The following is a 16,870-nucleotide window of genomic DNA, read 5'->3' on the forward strand; positions in this document are numbered from 1 at the left end:
CCTTTCCTTTTTTTGTTCTCCATTTTCTTTAGCTCGTCTATAAGATTGCTAAACAAGGGGGAGGGTGCATCCGACCTCCTCGGCTGTAATAGGTCGAGCCCAGAGTCGATCATGACCAATTGGCCAATCCAACACCTTTCATTATTTATACCCTTCCAAAAGAAAAAAGAAAAAAGAAAAAAATCCATCGGCCCATAAAAACAAAAAATCGCTAGCGGCCCACCGGGCAAATGCCCGGTATGCCCGATGGCCAGTCCAGCTATGCCCATGGCGTATGACAACATTAAAACAGTCGCCTATCCGTCCATAGTGTGGTTATAATAAATATAAGAGAAAGAGAGAACTGTAAGAAATTAATATAGCCACTACAGCGACCATCAAAACGATGAAAAAATATTGGCATAAACAGTTTATTTTGCGATAGCACGAAACAAACAATAGTGTAAAATGAAACGATAGATGTTTTTATATCATCATCCGATATATATCGTTATATCGAACAGCCCTAATATGAACTTATTTAGAACTTACCAGAATGAAAATATCTGTAGCACAACAACAGATATCTGTGGATGGTAGAGAACTGGATATCAACTCATCTCACAGCTGCTATCCAGGCTAGATGCCTTCTTTTGGTAACAACCACTACATAAGCTCCCTCACGTTGCTTTCAGGCTGGGAAAGAATAAAAAGACAGCCTATTTTCAAGCTTATTCCCTCCCCGATCGTGCAATCTAACATTAAAACCCACAACACAGCAAAGCGAACCACTGCTGATGCATTCGCTCCTTAAGCCCTTTGTTTGGCCAGCTAAAATGGCGCCCCGGCGGCCACGCCCCCTCCCGTGACATCACGTTCCAAAGCCCGATAACACCAAATTTAAAAAAAAAAAAAGAATGTTACTGTTACATTATGTTATGACATCATTATGATGATCAAAGGCATTTCATATGCCTTTGATCAGTGAATCCTTAAGTAGGGGTAAGAATTCCAAACTTTCAGTCAGTTTATTTGCAACACTCGAGATTGCAGCATTCAAAGGTAAACCTGAGAAACATTTTAAAACAGTTGAATCTTTAACACAGTCACTTCATCAACACTCTAACATGTCTCAGAGTAAACACGGCGGAGGTCAACAAGCTTACGCTGGCTTTACTACAATGGACCACCAAAATCCAGAGCCAAATTCTGAAGAAACACATTTCCAGCTTCCACTCAAGAGGAAGCGAGGCCCGGATTATGCTGCACAGAATTGCAGAAGTCCCGACAGCTGCTCTCCACCAAGGAAAAAGAGACGAATCTGTGAAGAAAAAACTGTGTTGAAAAGACGATACAGTCAGATTTCAAAAGGCAGCAAAAACAACTCTGAGAGCTACTCTCCAGAGAGAAAGAGGATGAGAATAGACACTGAGAAAAAAGAAACAGCAGTGACTCGGAGCATCCAAAAAGGTTCTTCTTCAAGGACTATCCAACTCCAAGTTCAGAAAAAGAACGATATGAACTTGAGTGATACCAAAACCTCTAAAAACACACCAAAATACAACAAGAGGCCAGAACAAGCAGCAGTGACACAGAGCAGCCAGAAAAGTTATGCGCCGAGGACTACCCAACATGTAGTTGAGAAAATTGACATTACGACCTCGAGTGATACCAAAACCTCTGAAAACACTCCAAAATACAACAAGAGGCCAGAACAAGCAGCAGTGACACAGAGCAGCCAAAAAAGTTGTTCGCCAAGGACTATCCGACTCCTAGTTGAGAAAATGGACAATATGACCTTGAGTGATACCAAAACCTCTGAAAACACACTGAAAGACAACAAGAGGCCAGAACAAGCAGTAGTGACACAGAGCATCCAAAAAAGTCCCTGGTCCAGGACTATCCGACTCCCAGGTCAGAAAAGAAACGATACAGCCTTGAGTGATACCAACATCTGTGAAAACACACTGAAAGACAACAAGAGGCCAGAACAAGCAGCAGTGACACAGAGCATCCAAAAAAGTCCCTTGTCCAGGACTATCCGACTCCCAGGTCAGAAAAGAAACGATACAGCCTTGAGTGATACCAACATCTGTGAAAACACACCGAAAAAGAAAGAGAGCCCAGAAGACCAGAGAGAAACAAATGTGTGGATCATTGGGTCCAGTTACATCAGACGAGCCGAGGGTGAAGCAAAAGAGATTTTCGGAGAAAATTTCGGACTTAATACCAAAGTCCAGTGGTTTGGCAAAGGAGGAATGCGCTGGTGGGGAGTCCTTCCTCGTTTTTATAAGGAGCTATCCACACAGAGCCCACCTGACATACTGGTAATCCATGCTGGGGGCAATGATTTGGGACTCTTTTCTGCTTGTAAACTTTCTTCTGTCATTGAGAAGGAATTAATGCAATTGCACACAGAGTTCCCCTCAATGACAATTGCATATTCATCCATCAACGAGCGTCAAGTGTGGATATATGGAAATCCAGGCGAAATCAATAAGGACAGGAACACTGTGAATGCCAGCATTAGAAAGGCTGTCGACCACTTCGATGGAGTGATTATTGAGCATCCGCAAATCAGGTTTTTCGACAACTCCATTTTTTTACGTGGTGGAGTTCATTTCTCCAAGAAAGGAAATGAACTGTTTCTGACAAGCATCCGCACGGCCATCCAGAAAAGTCTTCAGTCACGTCACTGAAAACTGACTTGAGACTTTTCTTTCACAGTCCAGAAAACCATACGTTGTTCATTTTAGGCAATGTGAGCAACATATAGCTAACATGTGCTCTCTTTTTTCTTTTCCTCTGCCTCTCACCCCCCAACCAGTCATGACAGATGACTGCCCCTTTCTTAGCCTGGTTCTGTCAAAGGTTTCTCCCTTTTTATAAGGGAGTTTTTCCTTTCCACCGTTGCCCAGCGCTTGCTATTAAAGGAGATCATTCGATTGTTGGGGTTGATAGTTTAGAATCTAAACTAAACTAATAAACATAAAACATCAGGTGAGGGCAAGGCAAGGCAAGGCAAATTTATTTGTATAGCACAATTCAACAACAAGGTGATTCAAAGTGCTTTACAGAGACATTAGAAACAAAAACAAATAAAAAGCATGATTTAAAATTGATTAAAACAAGCAAACAAACAAACTAACTAAACACACACATTTCACACCTGTTCGCACGATCTGAACCCTTATCGTAAGGGGAGCTACCAGTCCTTCTGTGGACGAGCTACTTTCTATTTTAAATTCCCTGAATTTAAAGTACTCTCTAGACCCAGTCTAGACCCAGTTGGGTTCACATAGTAGGGAGCACTACAAAAATTACAAATAAAAACATGTAATTGGCAGCAAATCAAAAATAAGAAAAATAAAAAAATTGAAAAATATCTCTTACTGCTCTGTTTATTTCCTTAAATGAACACTTGTACTTTTTGTCATAGAAGAATAAGAATATTAATATGAATATGAGCCGAGAGAAATAATCTCTCCAGCCTGTCTTGGGTCTGCCCCGGGGCCAAATGCCTGGTGGCACCCTTGCCTCCATGGGCACCTTAACTCATCACTTTTGGCGCCGAGAATGTATTTTATGAACTAATATTAGTAGGCTGAAGCCTTTTATTTCAGCTGTGATTGTTTTTGTTAAGATACATATTAATATGTTTTTTAAGGATCAAGATGTGGGTTTGTTTTTCCAGCTTCATTAACAGTTGTTTTTTCAGAGATCAGATGTCCTCACAGGACAACATATACAAAAATATGATTTTACAGAATAGGATGCATCGCTGTGGATTAAACAGTGTAATAGTTTTGATATTTACCTTAAAGAGCAGTAACGCTAATCAATATTGCACAAATAGAGAAAATCACCAAAGTTATTGGCTTTAGTTTTGATATCTTGACAGTAAAACAGTTTTATGTCTCCCGAGGTCTTTTCATTGTTTTATTGTTTCTTTTGCTAAAGAAAAAAATCCCTGCCATTCCTCATTGTTAGCTAATCATGAATCCATCACTGGATCACACCCAATTGCTAGCACAATAATCATGTTTAAGGTTGTGAGCTGGTGTCTGATTTGTGTTTTCGTTAAATAAAAGACATCATCTGCACAAATGAATGCAGAACAACTTCATCAGAAAACAGAAAACTAAGTGTCTGATGCTAAAATACCACATATGTTCCCTCCTATAACAAAAATTTAAAACTAAGGATTATTTACAGTATCATATTTTTTATCAGATATGTTCTTATTAGTTAGTCTTAGTCTTATTAATGACAACCAAAAAAAACTGGTTCACTCACACCTTAGACCGATGTTGGACAACATGCCTCCGTCTAATGTTAAGTCAGTCTTTGCATTTTTTCCAGGTAACTCCCACAGGCATGACATGATGATTAAAGCTTGGATGTGTAATCTGTCATGTGTATTATGTGCTCTCCAGCAAGATAAATTCATGTTTTTTATATAGTTTAACAAAACTCTTTGCAACACAGGGTACAGAGGCCTGTTGATTCAAACAGGTTTGTTTAGATGGACCTTTTTTGAGTGCATGTTTTGTATGATAAGTTTTAATCTAAATAAACACTTTAATTAGTAGCTTTAAATAACAGTCATCATACCCTGCAGAATTAGAGACGGAGCAGCCGGGCTATGTAAAAAGCGTAAAGGGGCGTGTTCGCGGTCATGTCCAGAGACGCTCCACCACACTTTACTACTGAGCAGACTCTGGCTCCAAAAGTGGAACATGGCAGCGCCCACAAGCGGGATATTTTGGCTTCATTTTCGCACAATGGGAGGAAGTGCTGTCACAGTGTTCATCTTTTATACAGTAACTGGTTAGGACCAATTAGCCAAACAGCAATCTTCTCCTTAATAAATTTCAAAAATATACAAAATAATATATATAACTTCATAAGTCGACAAAAATAAAATCCAGAAATGTCGCTTTTCAGATTCATGATTCTTTCGGTTACATCATAAAGATGTTTCAAGTTCAAGTTTATACACTTAACCTTAAGTTGAGGTCTTTCATGTTTCTTTAACAAAAAAAATCCCTATTCAGAAATCTCTCTTCTATATGATGGTATGTGTGTGTAAATGTGCATGCGTGTCTGTGTGTGTACAACGGACCACACAGCAAGCATTTGTTTGGCCTGCTAATATGGCGCCTCGAGCAAAAATTCCGGCCACGCCCCATCCCTTAAGATCCCGCTCCAAAGTCCTGTTAACCTACGGAAAGAAGACGCTGCATTTTTAACTCTGAGGGAGATGGAGAATGAGCCTATTTCCAAAAAAAGTGGAGTGTGTTTCTTTAAGTACTATATTGTCAAAAACTAAAGTGTACACACACACACACACACACACGCACACACACATACACACACATACCATCGAATGGAAGACAGATATCTGAATGAGGATTTTGTTTTTTGTTTTTGTTAAGGAGACATGAAAGACCCCAAGTGTACATAAACAGTTGTTGTATCTTGTTTACTGTATCACTGACAGATAATTTCAAAGTCAAGTTAATGCTACATTATACTGAGATATTTTGTAATGTGAAATACTGTAAGCAAATGAATAAACAACCTCATTCTTGCTAGACCTTTGACTGAGATGTACATAAAACATTGTTACTTTTATTATTATTATTATTATTACTATTATTATTATTTTATTAGAGACTTCAGGAACATAATTTTTTCCATATATGATGATGATCATGATGAATGAATTATGATCACATGGAAAAGATACCGTTTGTATGTTTAATAACATGAAATATGTTTAAATGTTTAAAGCCAGTGACAGGTACTCAGAGATAAGGGTGCTCTCTGCTGCCCTCTAGGCCGAACAGACTGTCAAAACACTTTATTTGTATCTAACTATCATGCAGTTATAAGCATAGTAATTGCATAAAATGTGTGTAAAAATATAATTCTTTAAATACACTTACAAGGGAAACTGCAAAGTTTTCTGTTACTGTCTGATATTAATTGAATCTATGTACTATGTAGAGTACAGATCAGAGTAACATGCAGTACTGTAAGTGAAAGGCACTCTTGAGTTAAGAACACAGTATGGTATTTATTCCTCCCTCAGCGCCTTCCTCTCAGCTTGGCACCTATTCAGACACTCTTTGCACAGGAAGCTTTCTTTGACTAGGTAAAAGCTCTCTGAAATACTGACTGGTTTCTCAGTGGGTATCTTCTCAGCAATAATTGGATTCCTGTCCATCTTGATACTCTCCAGTTTTTTCAGCTTCAAGAGGCAGCTGGGGAGGCGGGTGAATCTGTTGTCAAAAAGGCCAATGTGGCGGAGGTCCTCCAGTGCACCAATGGAGGCAGGAAGAGCTTCCAGCTGGTTGAGACCCAGGTTCAGTGTTTGGAGTTTATTCAGGAGGCCGAGCTCACTTGGGAGGCTTGTGAGACGGTTGTTGCACAGGTTTAAAACCTTAAGGTTCTGCAGGTAGCCGATAGCCACGGGGAGCTCCTCCAGCTAGAAACAATAACACATTTTTTAACAGATGGTGATTTTGGTGCATTAAACATGGACATAGTTACGAACCATGGTACAATTTTGAAATGGGCAAACTACAGCTGCCAACAGGCTAGTTACAGTTAGCGGGTCTCTAAGGTGTCCCCGTATGTTTGTGATTATTTAATGATTAGCTTTTGATGATTAGTACTTTAATCTAGAGGTTGTTGGGGTTTTTTTTAATGGGCTTAATTTTAAATATTTGGAATATTTAATTATTTAAAATTATTTAAAATAGTGTGACACAACAACTGTGTAGCAGCCCCACAGTATTGCTGCTATACAGTAGCTACCATTTATTTACCTACTTTTAAAGAGTTGTTGTAAACATTAGACATTATCTGTCACACTCACATAATTGCTGTGCAAATCCAAAACAGTCATTTTGATGAACTGAGCAATAAAATCTGGAATTTTTCTGATCATGTTCCTGCTCAGGTCCACTTCATCCATGTGAAAGAGCTTCTGGATGCACTTTGGAACAGCTGTAATCCCCTTGAAAGTGAGATCCAGTCGGCGTTTACCATCCAATGTCAGCTCCACGCAGTTCTGGGCCATTTTCAAGGTGATCTTCTTACTTTTAGTCTTTCTTTTGGCTTTCGTTCCCTTGGCCATGCTGTTAGTCTGTAGTTAACCTTTTCCACTAATGCGCTGTGACGACAGAGTTGACCGTGGAGCCAGTCTGTGAGATCACGTTACCCAGGCAGCGGTAACTGTAGACAAAGTCAAGCTTTACCTTTCCTGTTAGATAAAATATGAGTAACCGTATCATTTGCTTTGTTCCATGACAACAATGCTAACATGACAACAGAAATCAGAAGACTTGCAGTGAGTTTAAACTTATGAACAGAAAACACTTTTGACTCCTTACCAGCATTAATGCCTCCTCACACCCAGTTCAAAACAGCAGGGAAGAGAAAAACAGAAGATACTTGACTATCTCTTTCCTCAGCCTAAGAATGTTGCCACACGTCCAACTGTCACTGCAAAGAGCTGTAAATAGATAAGCGGTCAGACTGCTGCTGTTTGACAGGTCAAAAATCACCATGCTGCATCATGGCTGTCTGTCAGCTAGGACTCACTTGGGTAAATGTGGCATTTTTTGTAATTTGTTCCCAGGCAACTGCTGGTTTGTCTGGTAGCTTTGGTTATAGCTATAGCTTTATAGCAATGAGCAGCCACCACTCACAGCAGGGCAGTTTGTTCTTTTAAAAATCTGTGTGAAGACATTTTAAAAAACAACAGCTTCAGTTTCCAGGGATTATCCTCTTTCAAATGAAGCTATGGAGGATTTCAGGTCCAAATTACTGATAACAATGAGCTGTTGATGCCTGTGTGACACCTACAAGTGTATGGTCAATTGTATTTTTTTGTAAAACATTTATTAATGTAAAAAGCATTTTTTCATGGTGGTATTGCACTTTTCAGTTAAAGTTATGAAGACGTGATTGCGTGGCAACGCCACAAGGGAGAAGTAGTTGTGAGCGCGATAGGCCATTGCAACGCTTCTGTACCTCAGAGGAGGAAGAGCCTGCAGACCAAATGCAACTCATGTCTCCTGTCTCTACTTTTCTGTATAAAAACAGACCCCATGGAATACCTGTAACACCTGTAGCTGATTTGTCCATATTTTTGTTATTTATCTCACTGAAATGCAGCTCTGCGCAGTACTTTGTATTTGCCACTTTGTTTGAAATGAAGAACAAGTACTGCTGCCTACATAACAGCGAATGTATACATTTATACATGAATGTGAGTCCCACAGCCTAAGTAAACCAACTATACACATACTGCTTACATTGCAAATGCTGGCAGCTAATGAGGCCATTCTTGCTTTATATCTGAAAAAACACCTAAACTCCCACTGCTCCACCAGACCTCAAAAGTTACTCAGTCTCATCTTTTCGTCATTTTTAATGTTTACATTATTAAAAAAGTTTCATTAATGATGGGAAACAAAATATCCCAAACCTCGCTCTGAAAAACAATGAAATGGATGTTGAAAAGGATAAATAAATAGTGCACAAGTCAAGAAATGTGATTCCATGCACTAGTGACGTGGAATAGAAATCTGACCTTTGACCTTTAATCATTTCCAGTCTTTCTCAAGCTTTGATGTGATTCTTTTTCCCACAAACACAGAGACTTTTGTCAACAATGAGTTTAAAGTGTCACATATTGCAGTCAAGAAGCATTACTCTGCATCATGCATTGCTGATGATGTACTTTTTCGATATGAATACCACACAATCTTACCAGCAGGTGGGGCTGTCTTCATACATATAAGTTCAAGATCACTTTGTTACTTTTACATTTAAAATAGTGGATTGACTTAATTATTTGTCCCATATTGTTCCATATTGATTTTGACCTGCTGGAAGCAGCCATCAGAAGATAGTTAACATGTGTTCATGAAAGACTGGACATGTTCAGCAACAATAGGAGGGCTGTAAGATTTAAACAATAATCAGATGTGCCAAGAAGACAGGATGGATCCATGCTTTCATGGTTTTTTTTATGTGAAAATTCTGACCCCATCAATCTAATATCAGAGCTAAAAGTGAGACTAATCAGACTAGATAACTGTTTTTCAATCTTCTATTATCTAATATTGGTAAACCTGCAGAATCTTCCTCTTCTTTGGTGACAGAAGTGGCGTCCGGTGTGGTCTTCTGCAGCTGTCGCCGATCTGCTTCAAAGCTGGACCTGTTATGTATTCTGAGATGCTCTTCTGCATTGATTGTAACAAGCTACGTTTTCTTCCCATCAGCTTGAAGCAATCAAATCATTCTTATTTTACACAGAGAGCCACCGCTGGATATTGTCTCTTTTTCTAGTCTCTGTAAACTAGTGATGATGTCACGGCGAGTGGAGTGAGCCGTGTGGAGAAAATAAAGGAAGTTTAAAATAACTAATTATCTGTCCTGATTGGAGAAACCATCACTAGTCCAGCCGGCAAAGCAGGAGGAGAGGGTGGAGGGTTGGGTGCTTGCCCTTCTGACTCCATACTTTCTACTACTTGTTTGGGTTCTTCCCTGACGTCCATCTTACGGACAGAGTCGGTTTTATGTGGCGTTTTTGTCTGAACTCGTCCAGAAGAATGATAAAGTGATTCCGACTGGGATCCTGTGGCGCACATTCATAGGAGGTTTCGATCCTCTCAGACTGGGACTGACATATAACACAGAACTAAGTGGGAACAAGGTGTGACTTTCCAGTTACAATCAGTCAGTTTTAATGAACATATGATGCTTAGCCAAAGAATACAAAGGTTATTCGTTTTATAGAGAAGTCAAATACATGAAAAGTGCCGTATTTATAAACTAATTAAAACCAAACTGATAAATATGAAAAATTAAATCTAATTAATACATAAAACAATTAACTCTTTCATGACTTTACTGCATTTATAAAACTGCAGTAGTTCCTACTTTGTTATTACCCAGTTATACAGAATAAAGTTAACCGGTTTCAACTGTTGACCAGAAACATTTAAATATGTTACATGTTCATGTTCAAGAATCTTTGTTAATTATCATATATATAATATTTAATAACACTAACAAGGAACTTGTAATTTGATTTAATTCAACAAATATTCTTCACTTTTAGATCAGCAAGATCGTGAAGGACCTCAGCCATCCCAACAACGGACTGTTCTCTCTGTTGAGGTCAGGAAAGCGATTCCACTCCCTGAAGACCAACACAGAGAGACTGAGGAGGAGCTTCTTCCCGCAGGCGATACGGTCTCTCAATCACACCACCACACAGTACTGACCCACACATATGGTTCTTACACACACGCTGGACTTTCTGGACTTTGTTTACACTAATTTGATTAGATGCGTGGTCATCTTATCGAATCACTTCATCACTAAATCTCTTTAAGCATATTTGCACTGCACAAGACACTTACAAATGTGGATTGCACAACACTGGACATTATATTTCTTCATTTCCACTTAATACTGTACAGCTGCTGTTATTGTATATACATATATATATATATATATATATATATATATATATATATATATATATATATACATATATATATATATATATATATATTTCTTCATACATTCTTATATAGTTCTATACTGTGTATTTTGTTGTAGAGTTATTTTATTTTCAACTTTAATTTATATATTTTATCTTATTCTTTCCCAGTTAAATTTACCCTTCATTCTAATTTGTTGTTGTACAGTTATTTCATTTTTAACTTTAATTTTTATATTTTATTTTATTCCTTCCTAGTTAAATTGACCCTTTTTAATTTTCATATTTATTTCCTATCTTATTCATAGCCTTTTTTTCCTTTAGGTCACGAGCAGTTGTGTAAGCATTTCACTGCATATCATACTGTGTATGACTGTGTATGTGACAAATTTGAATTTGAAATTGATTTGAGCTTCAGCTCAACCAGTTATAACATTAACTGCTGACTTCTGTAATTTAATACCCCATTAAGCTGAACTATACTGCAAAGAGAAATATTGTACATGTATTTAACAGCAGTGGAATCAAGTTATTCTGCAGTTTCAGGTTTTACAGGGTTTCCTTTGACAAAGTAATATAATATGATACATTGTTAGAGATGAAATCATCCCAAAGTTTGATGAATCTGTACCAACAATGTGCTGTGTAAAGCTCACAGATTTATCCAAACACTGCAGATATATATTTTACAGTTTTTTCATGATGTGAATCACTCAGTTCACTGCTCCATCACGCAACGTCTCAATAATTCAAACTTTCTACACTTTGTGTTCAAGTTAAAGGACAAAGGGCATTCAGGGAAAATGTAGAAACACAAATTGTGGGGTTGAAGAGTCAAGTTTACTATTTAGATGTTCCACTGAATCAACCACAATAACTTAAAACTATCGATGTAATAATGTGATGGTTCAGTTCTATGTTGTAAAATGTTGTTTAAAAGTGATTTCTGGAGATTTCGATGTTCAATGGAGAAGTGAATGATGTCATGTTCTATAGAAAGTTACTGTTTAACTTAATGTGACCTCCTCAGGGATCCCAGGGCTGAAAGCTGTTGTTGGGCCCCCACTGAGCCCACAGTACATGTCAGATTCCTTATTCCTTTAATGATCAAATTATAAACGCAGACACAAAACTATCCTCAGAAACGTTCATGCTTGTTTTCTGCCTTGAGCAGTTTTGTGAGTTAGTGAATGTATTAAATATGTCTGATACAGTATGCCAAAAAAAATCCATCATTTATTGAAGGAAACAGCTGTCAGATGTTGCTTTACTATTTTTTTAAAAAGGATAAATCCTACATTTCCACATGTTTGTGTTGGTTAAACACTTCAAACGTGTATTGGTGCTTAATAAATCAAACTTGAAAACAAATATAATCTAAATCAAAAGTACTTAAACTAGATTTTGACTCAAATTACAGAGTACGTAAAGTTTGCTTAGTTCACTTGTGGGGCTGGGCCTCCATTCTTTGCCAACCGGAATACAAAAATGGCTCAACCTGTACACCAAGAATCATTTTACGAGTACAATTCAACTATATAATTAAGGTTTAAGAATAAAAGTACTTGTTTGGCACGTGAACAGTGATCTAATAGACACTCAGGGGCCACCTACTTCATGTTCAACTGATTGTTAATTGTTTATTAATCATCCAATCACATGTCAGCTGCTCAAAGATTTTGACATGTAGACATGTTCAAGATGAAAGTGACTTTGATGGTTTTTGGTGCCAGATTGACTGGTCTGAGTATTACTGAGTTTACCTGCATTTGCGTATTCTTCACAGACCCCGTAGAGTCAACTGAGCTGCCTCGTTTAAACACCATCTCCATTCCTTTATGCCCACAGTGTACAGATCTTCACCTTATCCTACTGGTGCTATGTCACAAAGTTCAAATCATCTCACAGTGATTATAACAAGCTGCAGTAAACAGGCCATTGTTAAATGAGGAATCTACAAAAGAGTTTTATAATAATATATAAAACTTTATTCTTTCACAAAAGGCTCATCTAGTAGTTATAAAACAGAGCAACAGTTGCATGTTTACATCTCGAAGTGCAAAAACAACAAGAGCCTAGAGAAGTCGATGACACTGCTGACTGAAATGTTAGATTACAATCAATGAGAAAACTGTGTTGTCTCTCTTACAGGATAACAAAGAACACTATTGTTTACAGTCGTACGGAGGAGCTCCATTAAGGACACTAATGGGAACCAAGTCTTCAATAGCAGGTCAAAGTGCAAAGTGTTGCTGTTTTATTTTGAAGTCTGCGTGAGGCTCCGGTGTATATGTGGATGTGCTCTTTCATTATGTAGCAGTAAACAGCTTCCAGTCCAACCTTGCACAAAATCCAAGAATGCGTCAGCTAACACAGTTATTCTGGATGACAGTGCTTTCTTTCATTCACGCACTGGTTTGCACAAATGCATCACGCTCCCAGGACCAGCTGGTATGTCTGTCAGTGACAAACTTCAGTTTGTGAAGTTGTGGAGATTCGCCTCCACATTCCACAGCAGAGAGCTTCAAAAGGAGGGACACAAAACACACAAATTCATGAGGAAACATCACGTGCAAAAGCATATTTACACTGACGCACCCAAATGTAGAGGCTCAGATTTCAGTCCATGCAGACATGAGCCAAAACGAGTTTGTTTTCATGATATTAAGTTACACCATTTCTCCCAAATGAACCTTTATGTGAAAAATGCTCAATGCTTACTTCATTTAAAGGGACTCTGTTTTACTTTTTAATTTTCTGTCATATATTTATAAAACTGCAATGATGGATGTTTAAACACAGACTAATTTTTTAAGTTTCTAAAAAAAAGGGGGGTCAGCACACGCACAAAAATTGTTGTTTCTACTCCTGGTTTTGTATATTGTAAAAAAAAAAAAAAAAAGGACACTATTCCTAATATGGTCAACACATGCACACAGATCTGGCTGTGGGCACAGAAGCTCCACCCCCCTGCTGTTTGTTCAAACCTGTTGTTTACAAAGGTCAAACATCATAACATGGCCACAGCTACACCGACTCACAATTAAATACAAGGTGCGGTACAGGTGCATCATAAATGGTATAAATTTATTATAGCCCAAACAGAGCTGTACTTTAGACCTCATATGTGCCAGTATGTGCCACGCTGTATATTTAAGTAAACTTTGCACAGTGTGACAAAACATTAGCTACATTTTTTATATCATTGAACAGTGAAGGGCACAAAGTAGGATCACATTAAATAACTGGAACAACATAGAAAATAATTTAAAGGATGTCATGGTTTGTATATTTTGTATATTGCAGCTGTGTGCAGTGTCTCTTTGATACCCTCAGGTAAAAACAATGGATACACCTCTGCGATATAACTCCTGCTGCTGCTGCCTCCTATGGGGTGATTTTCAGGCTTTGTGCCGACTTTCAACATGGCAGACGGAGCTTGATTTCAGGGTCACAGACAGAAAATCGAGGAGGAACAGAAAAAAGGAAACAATAAAACCCTGAAGTATGACAGTGCAGACCTGGGAGCACGGACAGTACGGAAGATAGACATGCAATCAAAAAACCAAAACAAAACAAAAAAAAACAATTCTTGGCAATATTATAGAGTAAAATGTAATGAATGATATAAAGTCAAAGTTTTTTAAATTATTACAGAAACTATGCTTGCCAAAGACTGACTGTATACCAACCCACCAACATTTCATTTGACCAGATTCCATTAAATGTAACATTTTACATTGTACTTATTTAACAGAATTACATGGAAATATTTGTAAATTTTAAAGTAAGAATTTTGGACATATATTTTTTGAGTGTAGCTACCTTTAAGTTTTTTGAAACCCATTTTGAAACCTTGAGCTGAGCATTTCTTTTGTTGCCATTTTAGCCTAAAATGGCAACAAAAGTGGTGGCCTTCAGATAGAATGCAGGACTTTAGGCATTTTTTAGGCAGCTTTACTTTTCCAACCCGGAAACTACATCTGTATTTTAACCAGTGTCACAATTACACAGAGACATGGAAACCAGAGACCGTAAAAAGTAGACGATATCTGGCAACTTCAAGCAACTGCTGACGATGTGAAGTGGCGAGACATGAGTGACTGAAGCGACTACCAATGAGGGTAAAGAATACTGTTGATTGACCATACTGACTGTATGACCTGATCGTAAATGCTATGGGTTACCTCGGCAACAAAAAGATGACAAGCACAAGATCATTTTATTTGTCTGTAAAGTTGGTGCGTTACAGCATTAAAAAGAAGATGTAAAAAAGCAGCTTTGATAATATATCTGAGATGGAAAGTAGAATTTCAGTTAGTAAAGGAGCTCACTAAGTAAAACTCTAAAAAATACAATTAAAAGTAAAAGTAAAATTCAATAAAATCCTGTATAAAAAGCAGCCCTATAAAATAAAAAATTATTCAAAAGCTCATCAGAATGTTTTCAGTGAGTTTGGATTCTTTAAATTCAATCCATCAGGAGAACTATTTTAAAAAAAATGGTGTTACAGCTATAAAACCAACCACTTCCTCTTTGTTATTGTATTGGGCCTGTGTGTGTGTGTGTGTGTGTGTGTGTGTGTGTGTGTGTGTGTGTGTGTGTGTGTGTGTGTGCTGACGCCAGGATTTCAGGCACAGTGAGTTTGTCCTAGCAGGCAGAAGACTCACCACAGTTAAACGTGTGATGACGTGAGCGGCAGACGAGTGTGTTATATTTTTCCCCACTCTGATCTATGACTGTAAGTCACACATCCTCACGTAATGTTGCTTAAGTCAGTTCTGCTGTCTGCTTACATTTAAACGCAGTGAGCAACAATAGGGATGGGAAGATATTAATCCCATGATGACAGGTCACACACAGAGCATGTGACTGTGGAGGAGATGAAAACATGAAGCGTAGCTGCATGTGGTGGAAGAACCACATGCAGCTACGTGTTGTTGTTTGTTGAGGGGAAAAGGATTTGGGCGTGCAGTCTGGTTTTCATGTTTAAGCTGTGATTTTCAGAGGATTTGAGTACAGTTGTGTGCTGCGTGTGGTCCGGGGTTACATCCCTTTTTATGTCCAGCAGTTTTTTGTTTTACTTTGAGTTTCAGAAAACAGCAGGAAGTGAACCTGGATTTGAAAGTGACATGTGACCGTGTTGCTTTCTGAGAGCTGGTAGATTTGTGATAATCTTTTTACACAGGGAATGCACCCACCTCCAAAGCTTTTATAGTTTTTCTATAGCAATAGCTATAGCTCTTAACTCACGGCCCTCTTATTAGTTTTTACCAGTAAAAACAAAGATAAAAACATATCCTTAGACATTTGCATGCCCTCATCTGGCTTTTACAAGTTTACAGTTTTATATTACTGTGAAAGCTTTACCGTACATGTTTTCAGCCCTGCTTAAAACCCCAGTGTAATCTACCTGTCTGTGACAAAAGTAAATAAAAGTCATGAGGTTAGAGAAGTCAGATATTTCTAACAAGAGTTCATAGAGACCTAAGTGGAACCACTGAGATAGTAAAATGTGCACAGATTTTTGCATGAAGCACAACTTCTTCTTCTTGTTTTGACTTCTTCTTTTAGGTGTGTGCACATCAAATCACCTGCCTCAGCCTCACCATGTCTCTATCCTTAGCATCCTCCTCTTTCACACCAGCCTTCTGCGTGTCCTCCTTCACTCCATCCATAAATCTTCTCAGTGGTCTTCTGAGGTTTAGGATTTATGACTGTGTTCATAAACCATAATCTATAACAGAGGTAGTCAAATGCAGGCCTCATGGGCCGGTGTCCTGCAGGTTTTAGATGTGTCCTTGATCCAACACACCTGATTCAAATTGCTAAATTACCTCCTCAACATGTCTTGAAGCTCTCCAGAGGCCTGATAATGAACTAATCATCTGATTTAGGTGTGTTGACCCAGGGTGAGATCTAAAACCTGCAGGACACCGGCACTTGAGGCCTGGAGTTGCCCACCCCTGACCCATAAACATATAACTGACTGATAGCATAGTTGTGTTTGCAGGTGAATCTAAGCTGGATTTAATTGGCCAAAACATCAGTGAAACATGACATAAAATAACACTGTCCATTCTTTGAACTGCATGTTGTTATGCCATTGTCCATTTATTAAACAGTTAGTTTAAACACAGATTGTTATATGCATCGATCAGCTGATTCAGCTTTACTAGAGAAAGGTAGTTTGGGGTGCTTTTAAACTTTTGAGTGAGGTTATTGTTTTATCCAAACCTAATCAGAATGTTTGAATTTCTAATCTAATCACATGGCAGCAGCTCAATTCATTTAGGCATGTAAACATGGTCAAGACGATGACGTTCAAACTGAGCATCAGAATGGGGGAAATAAGTGATT

The 16,870-nt window shown here is 38.2% G+C and overlaps 2 protein-coding genes across 3 annotated transcripts; one reads left to right on the forward strand and one right to left on the reverse strand.

Annotated features, from left to right (window-relative positions):
* The first annotated feature begins 965 nt into the window (after nt 1–965).
* On the forward strand, nt 966–4,626 carry LOC146570068 (uncharacterized). Its single transcript, XM_085282864.1, has one exon. The coding sequence runs from the start codon at nt 1,107–1,109 to the stop codon at nt 2,676–2,678; it is 1,572 nt and encodes a 523-aa protein (XP_085138990.1). The 5' UTR covers nt 966–1,106; the 3' UTR covers nt 2,679–4,626.
* Nucleotides 3,254–7,703, reverse strand: lrrc18b (leucine rich repeat containing 18b). 2 transcript variants are annotated; one of them, XM_085282865.1, is made up of 4 exons: nt 7,594–7,703; nt 7,383–7,504; nt 6,866–7,252; nt 3,254–6,472 (listed from the first exon to the last, which is right to left on the reverse strand). In XM_085282865.1, the coding sequence occupies exons 3-4, from the start codon at nt 7,124–7,126 to the stop codon at nt 6,062–6,064; spliced, it is 672 nt and encodes a 223-aa protein (XP_085138991.1). In that variant the 5' UTR covers nt 7,127–7,252; nt 7,383–7,504; nt 7,594–7,703; the 3' UTR covers nt 3,254–6,061. The 2 variants fall into 2 exon arrangements, with proteins under 2 accessions (XP_085138991.1, XP_085138992.1); XM_085282866.1 differs by having other exon boundaries at nt 6,866–7,224; nt 7,383–7,687.
* Nucleotides 7,704–16,870: the final 9,167 nt, after the last annotated feature.

This window comes from Mchenga conophoros, linkage group LG7 (genome assembly GCF_057382185.1).
Source record: "Mchenga conophoros isolate Kocher_MC1m ecotype Shallow Benthic linkage group LG7, M_conophoros_male_GT1.1, whole genome shotgun sequence".
Taxonomy (NCBI): Eukaryota; Metazoa; Chordata; class Actinopteri; order Cichliformes; family Cichlidae; genus Mchenga; species Mchenga conophoros.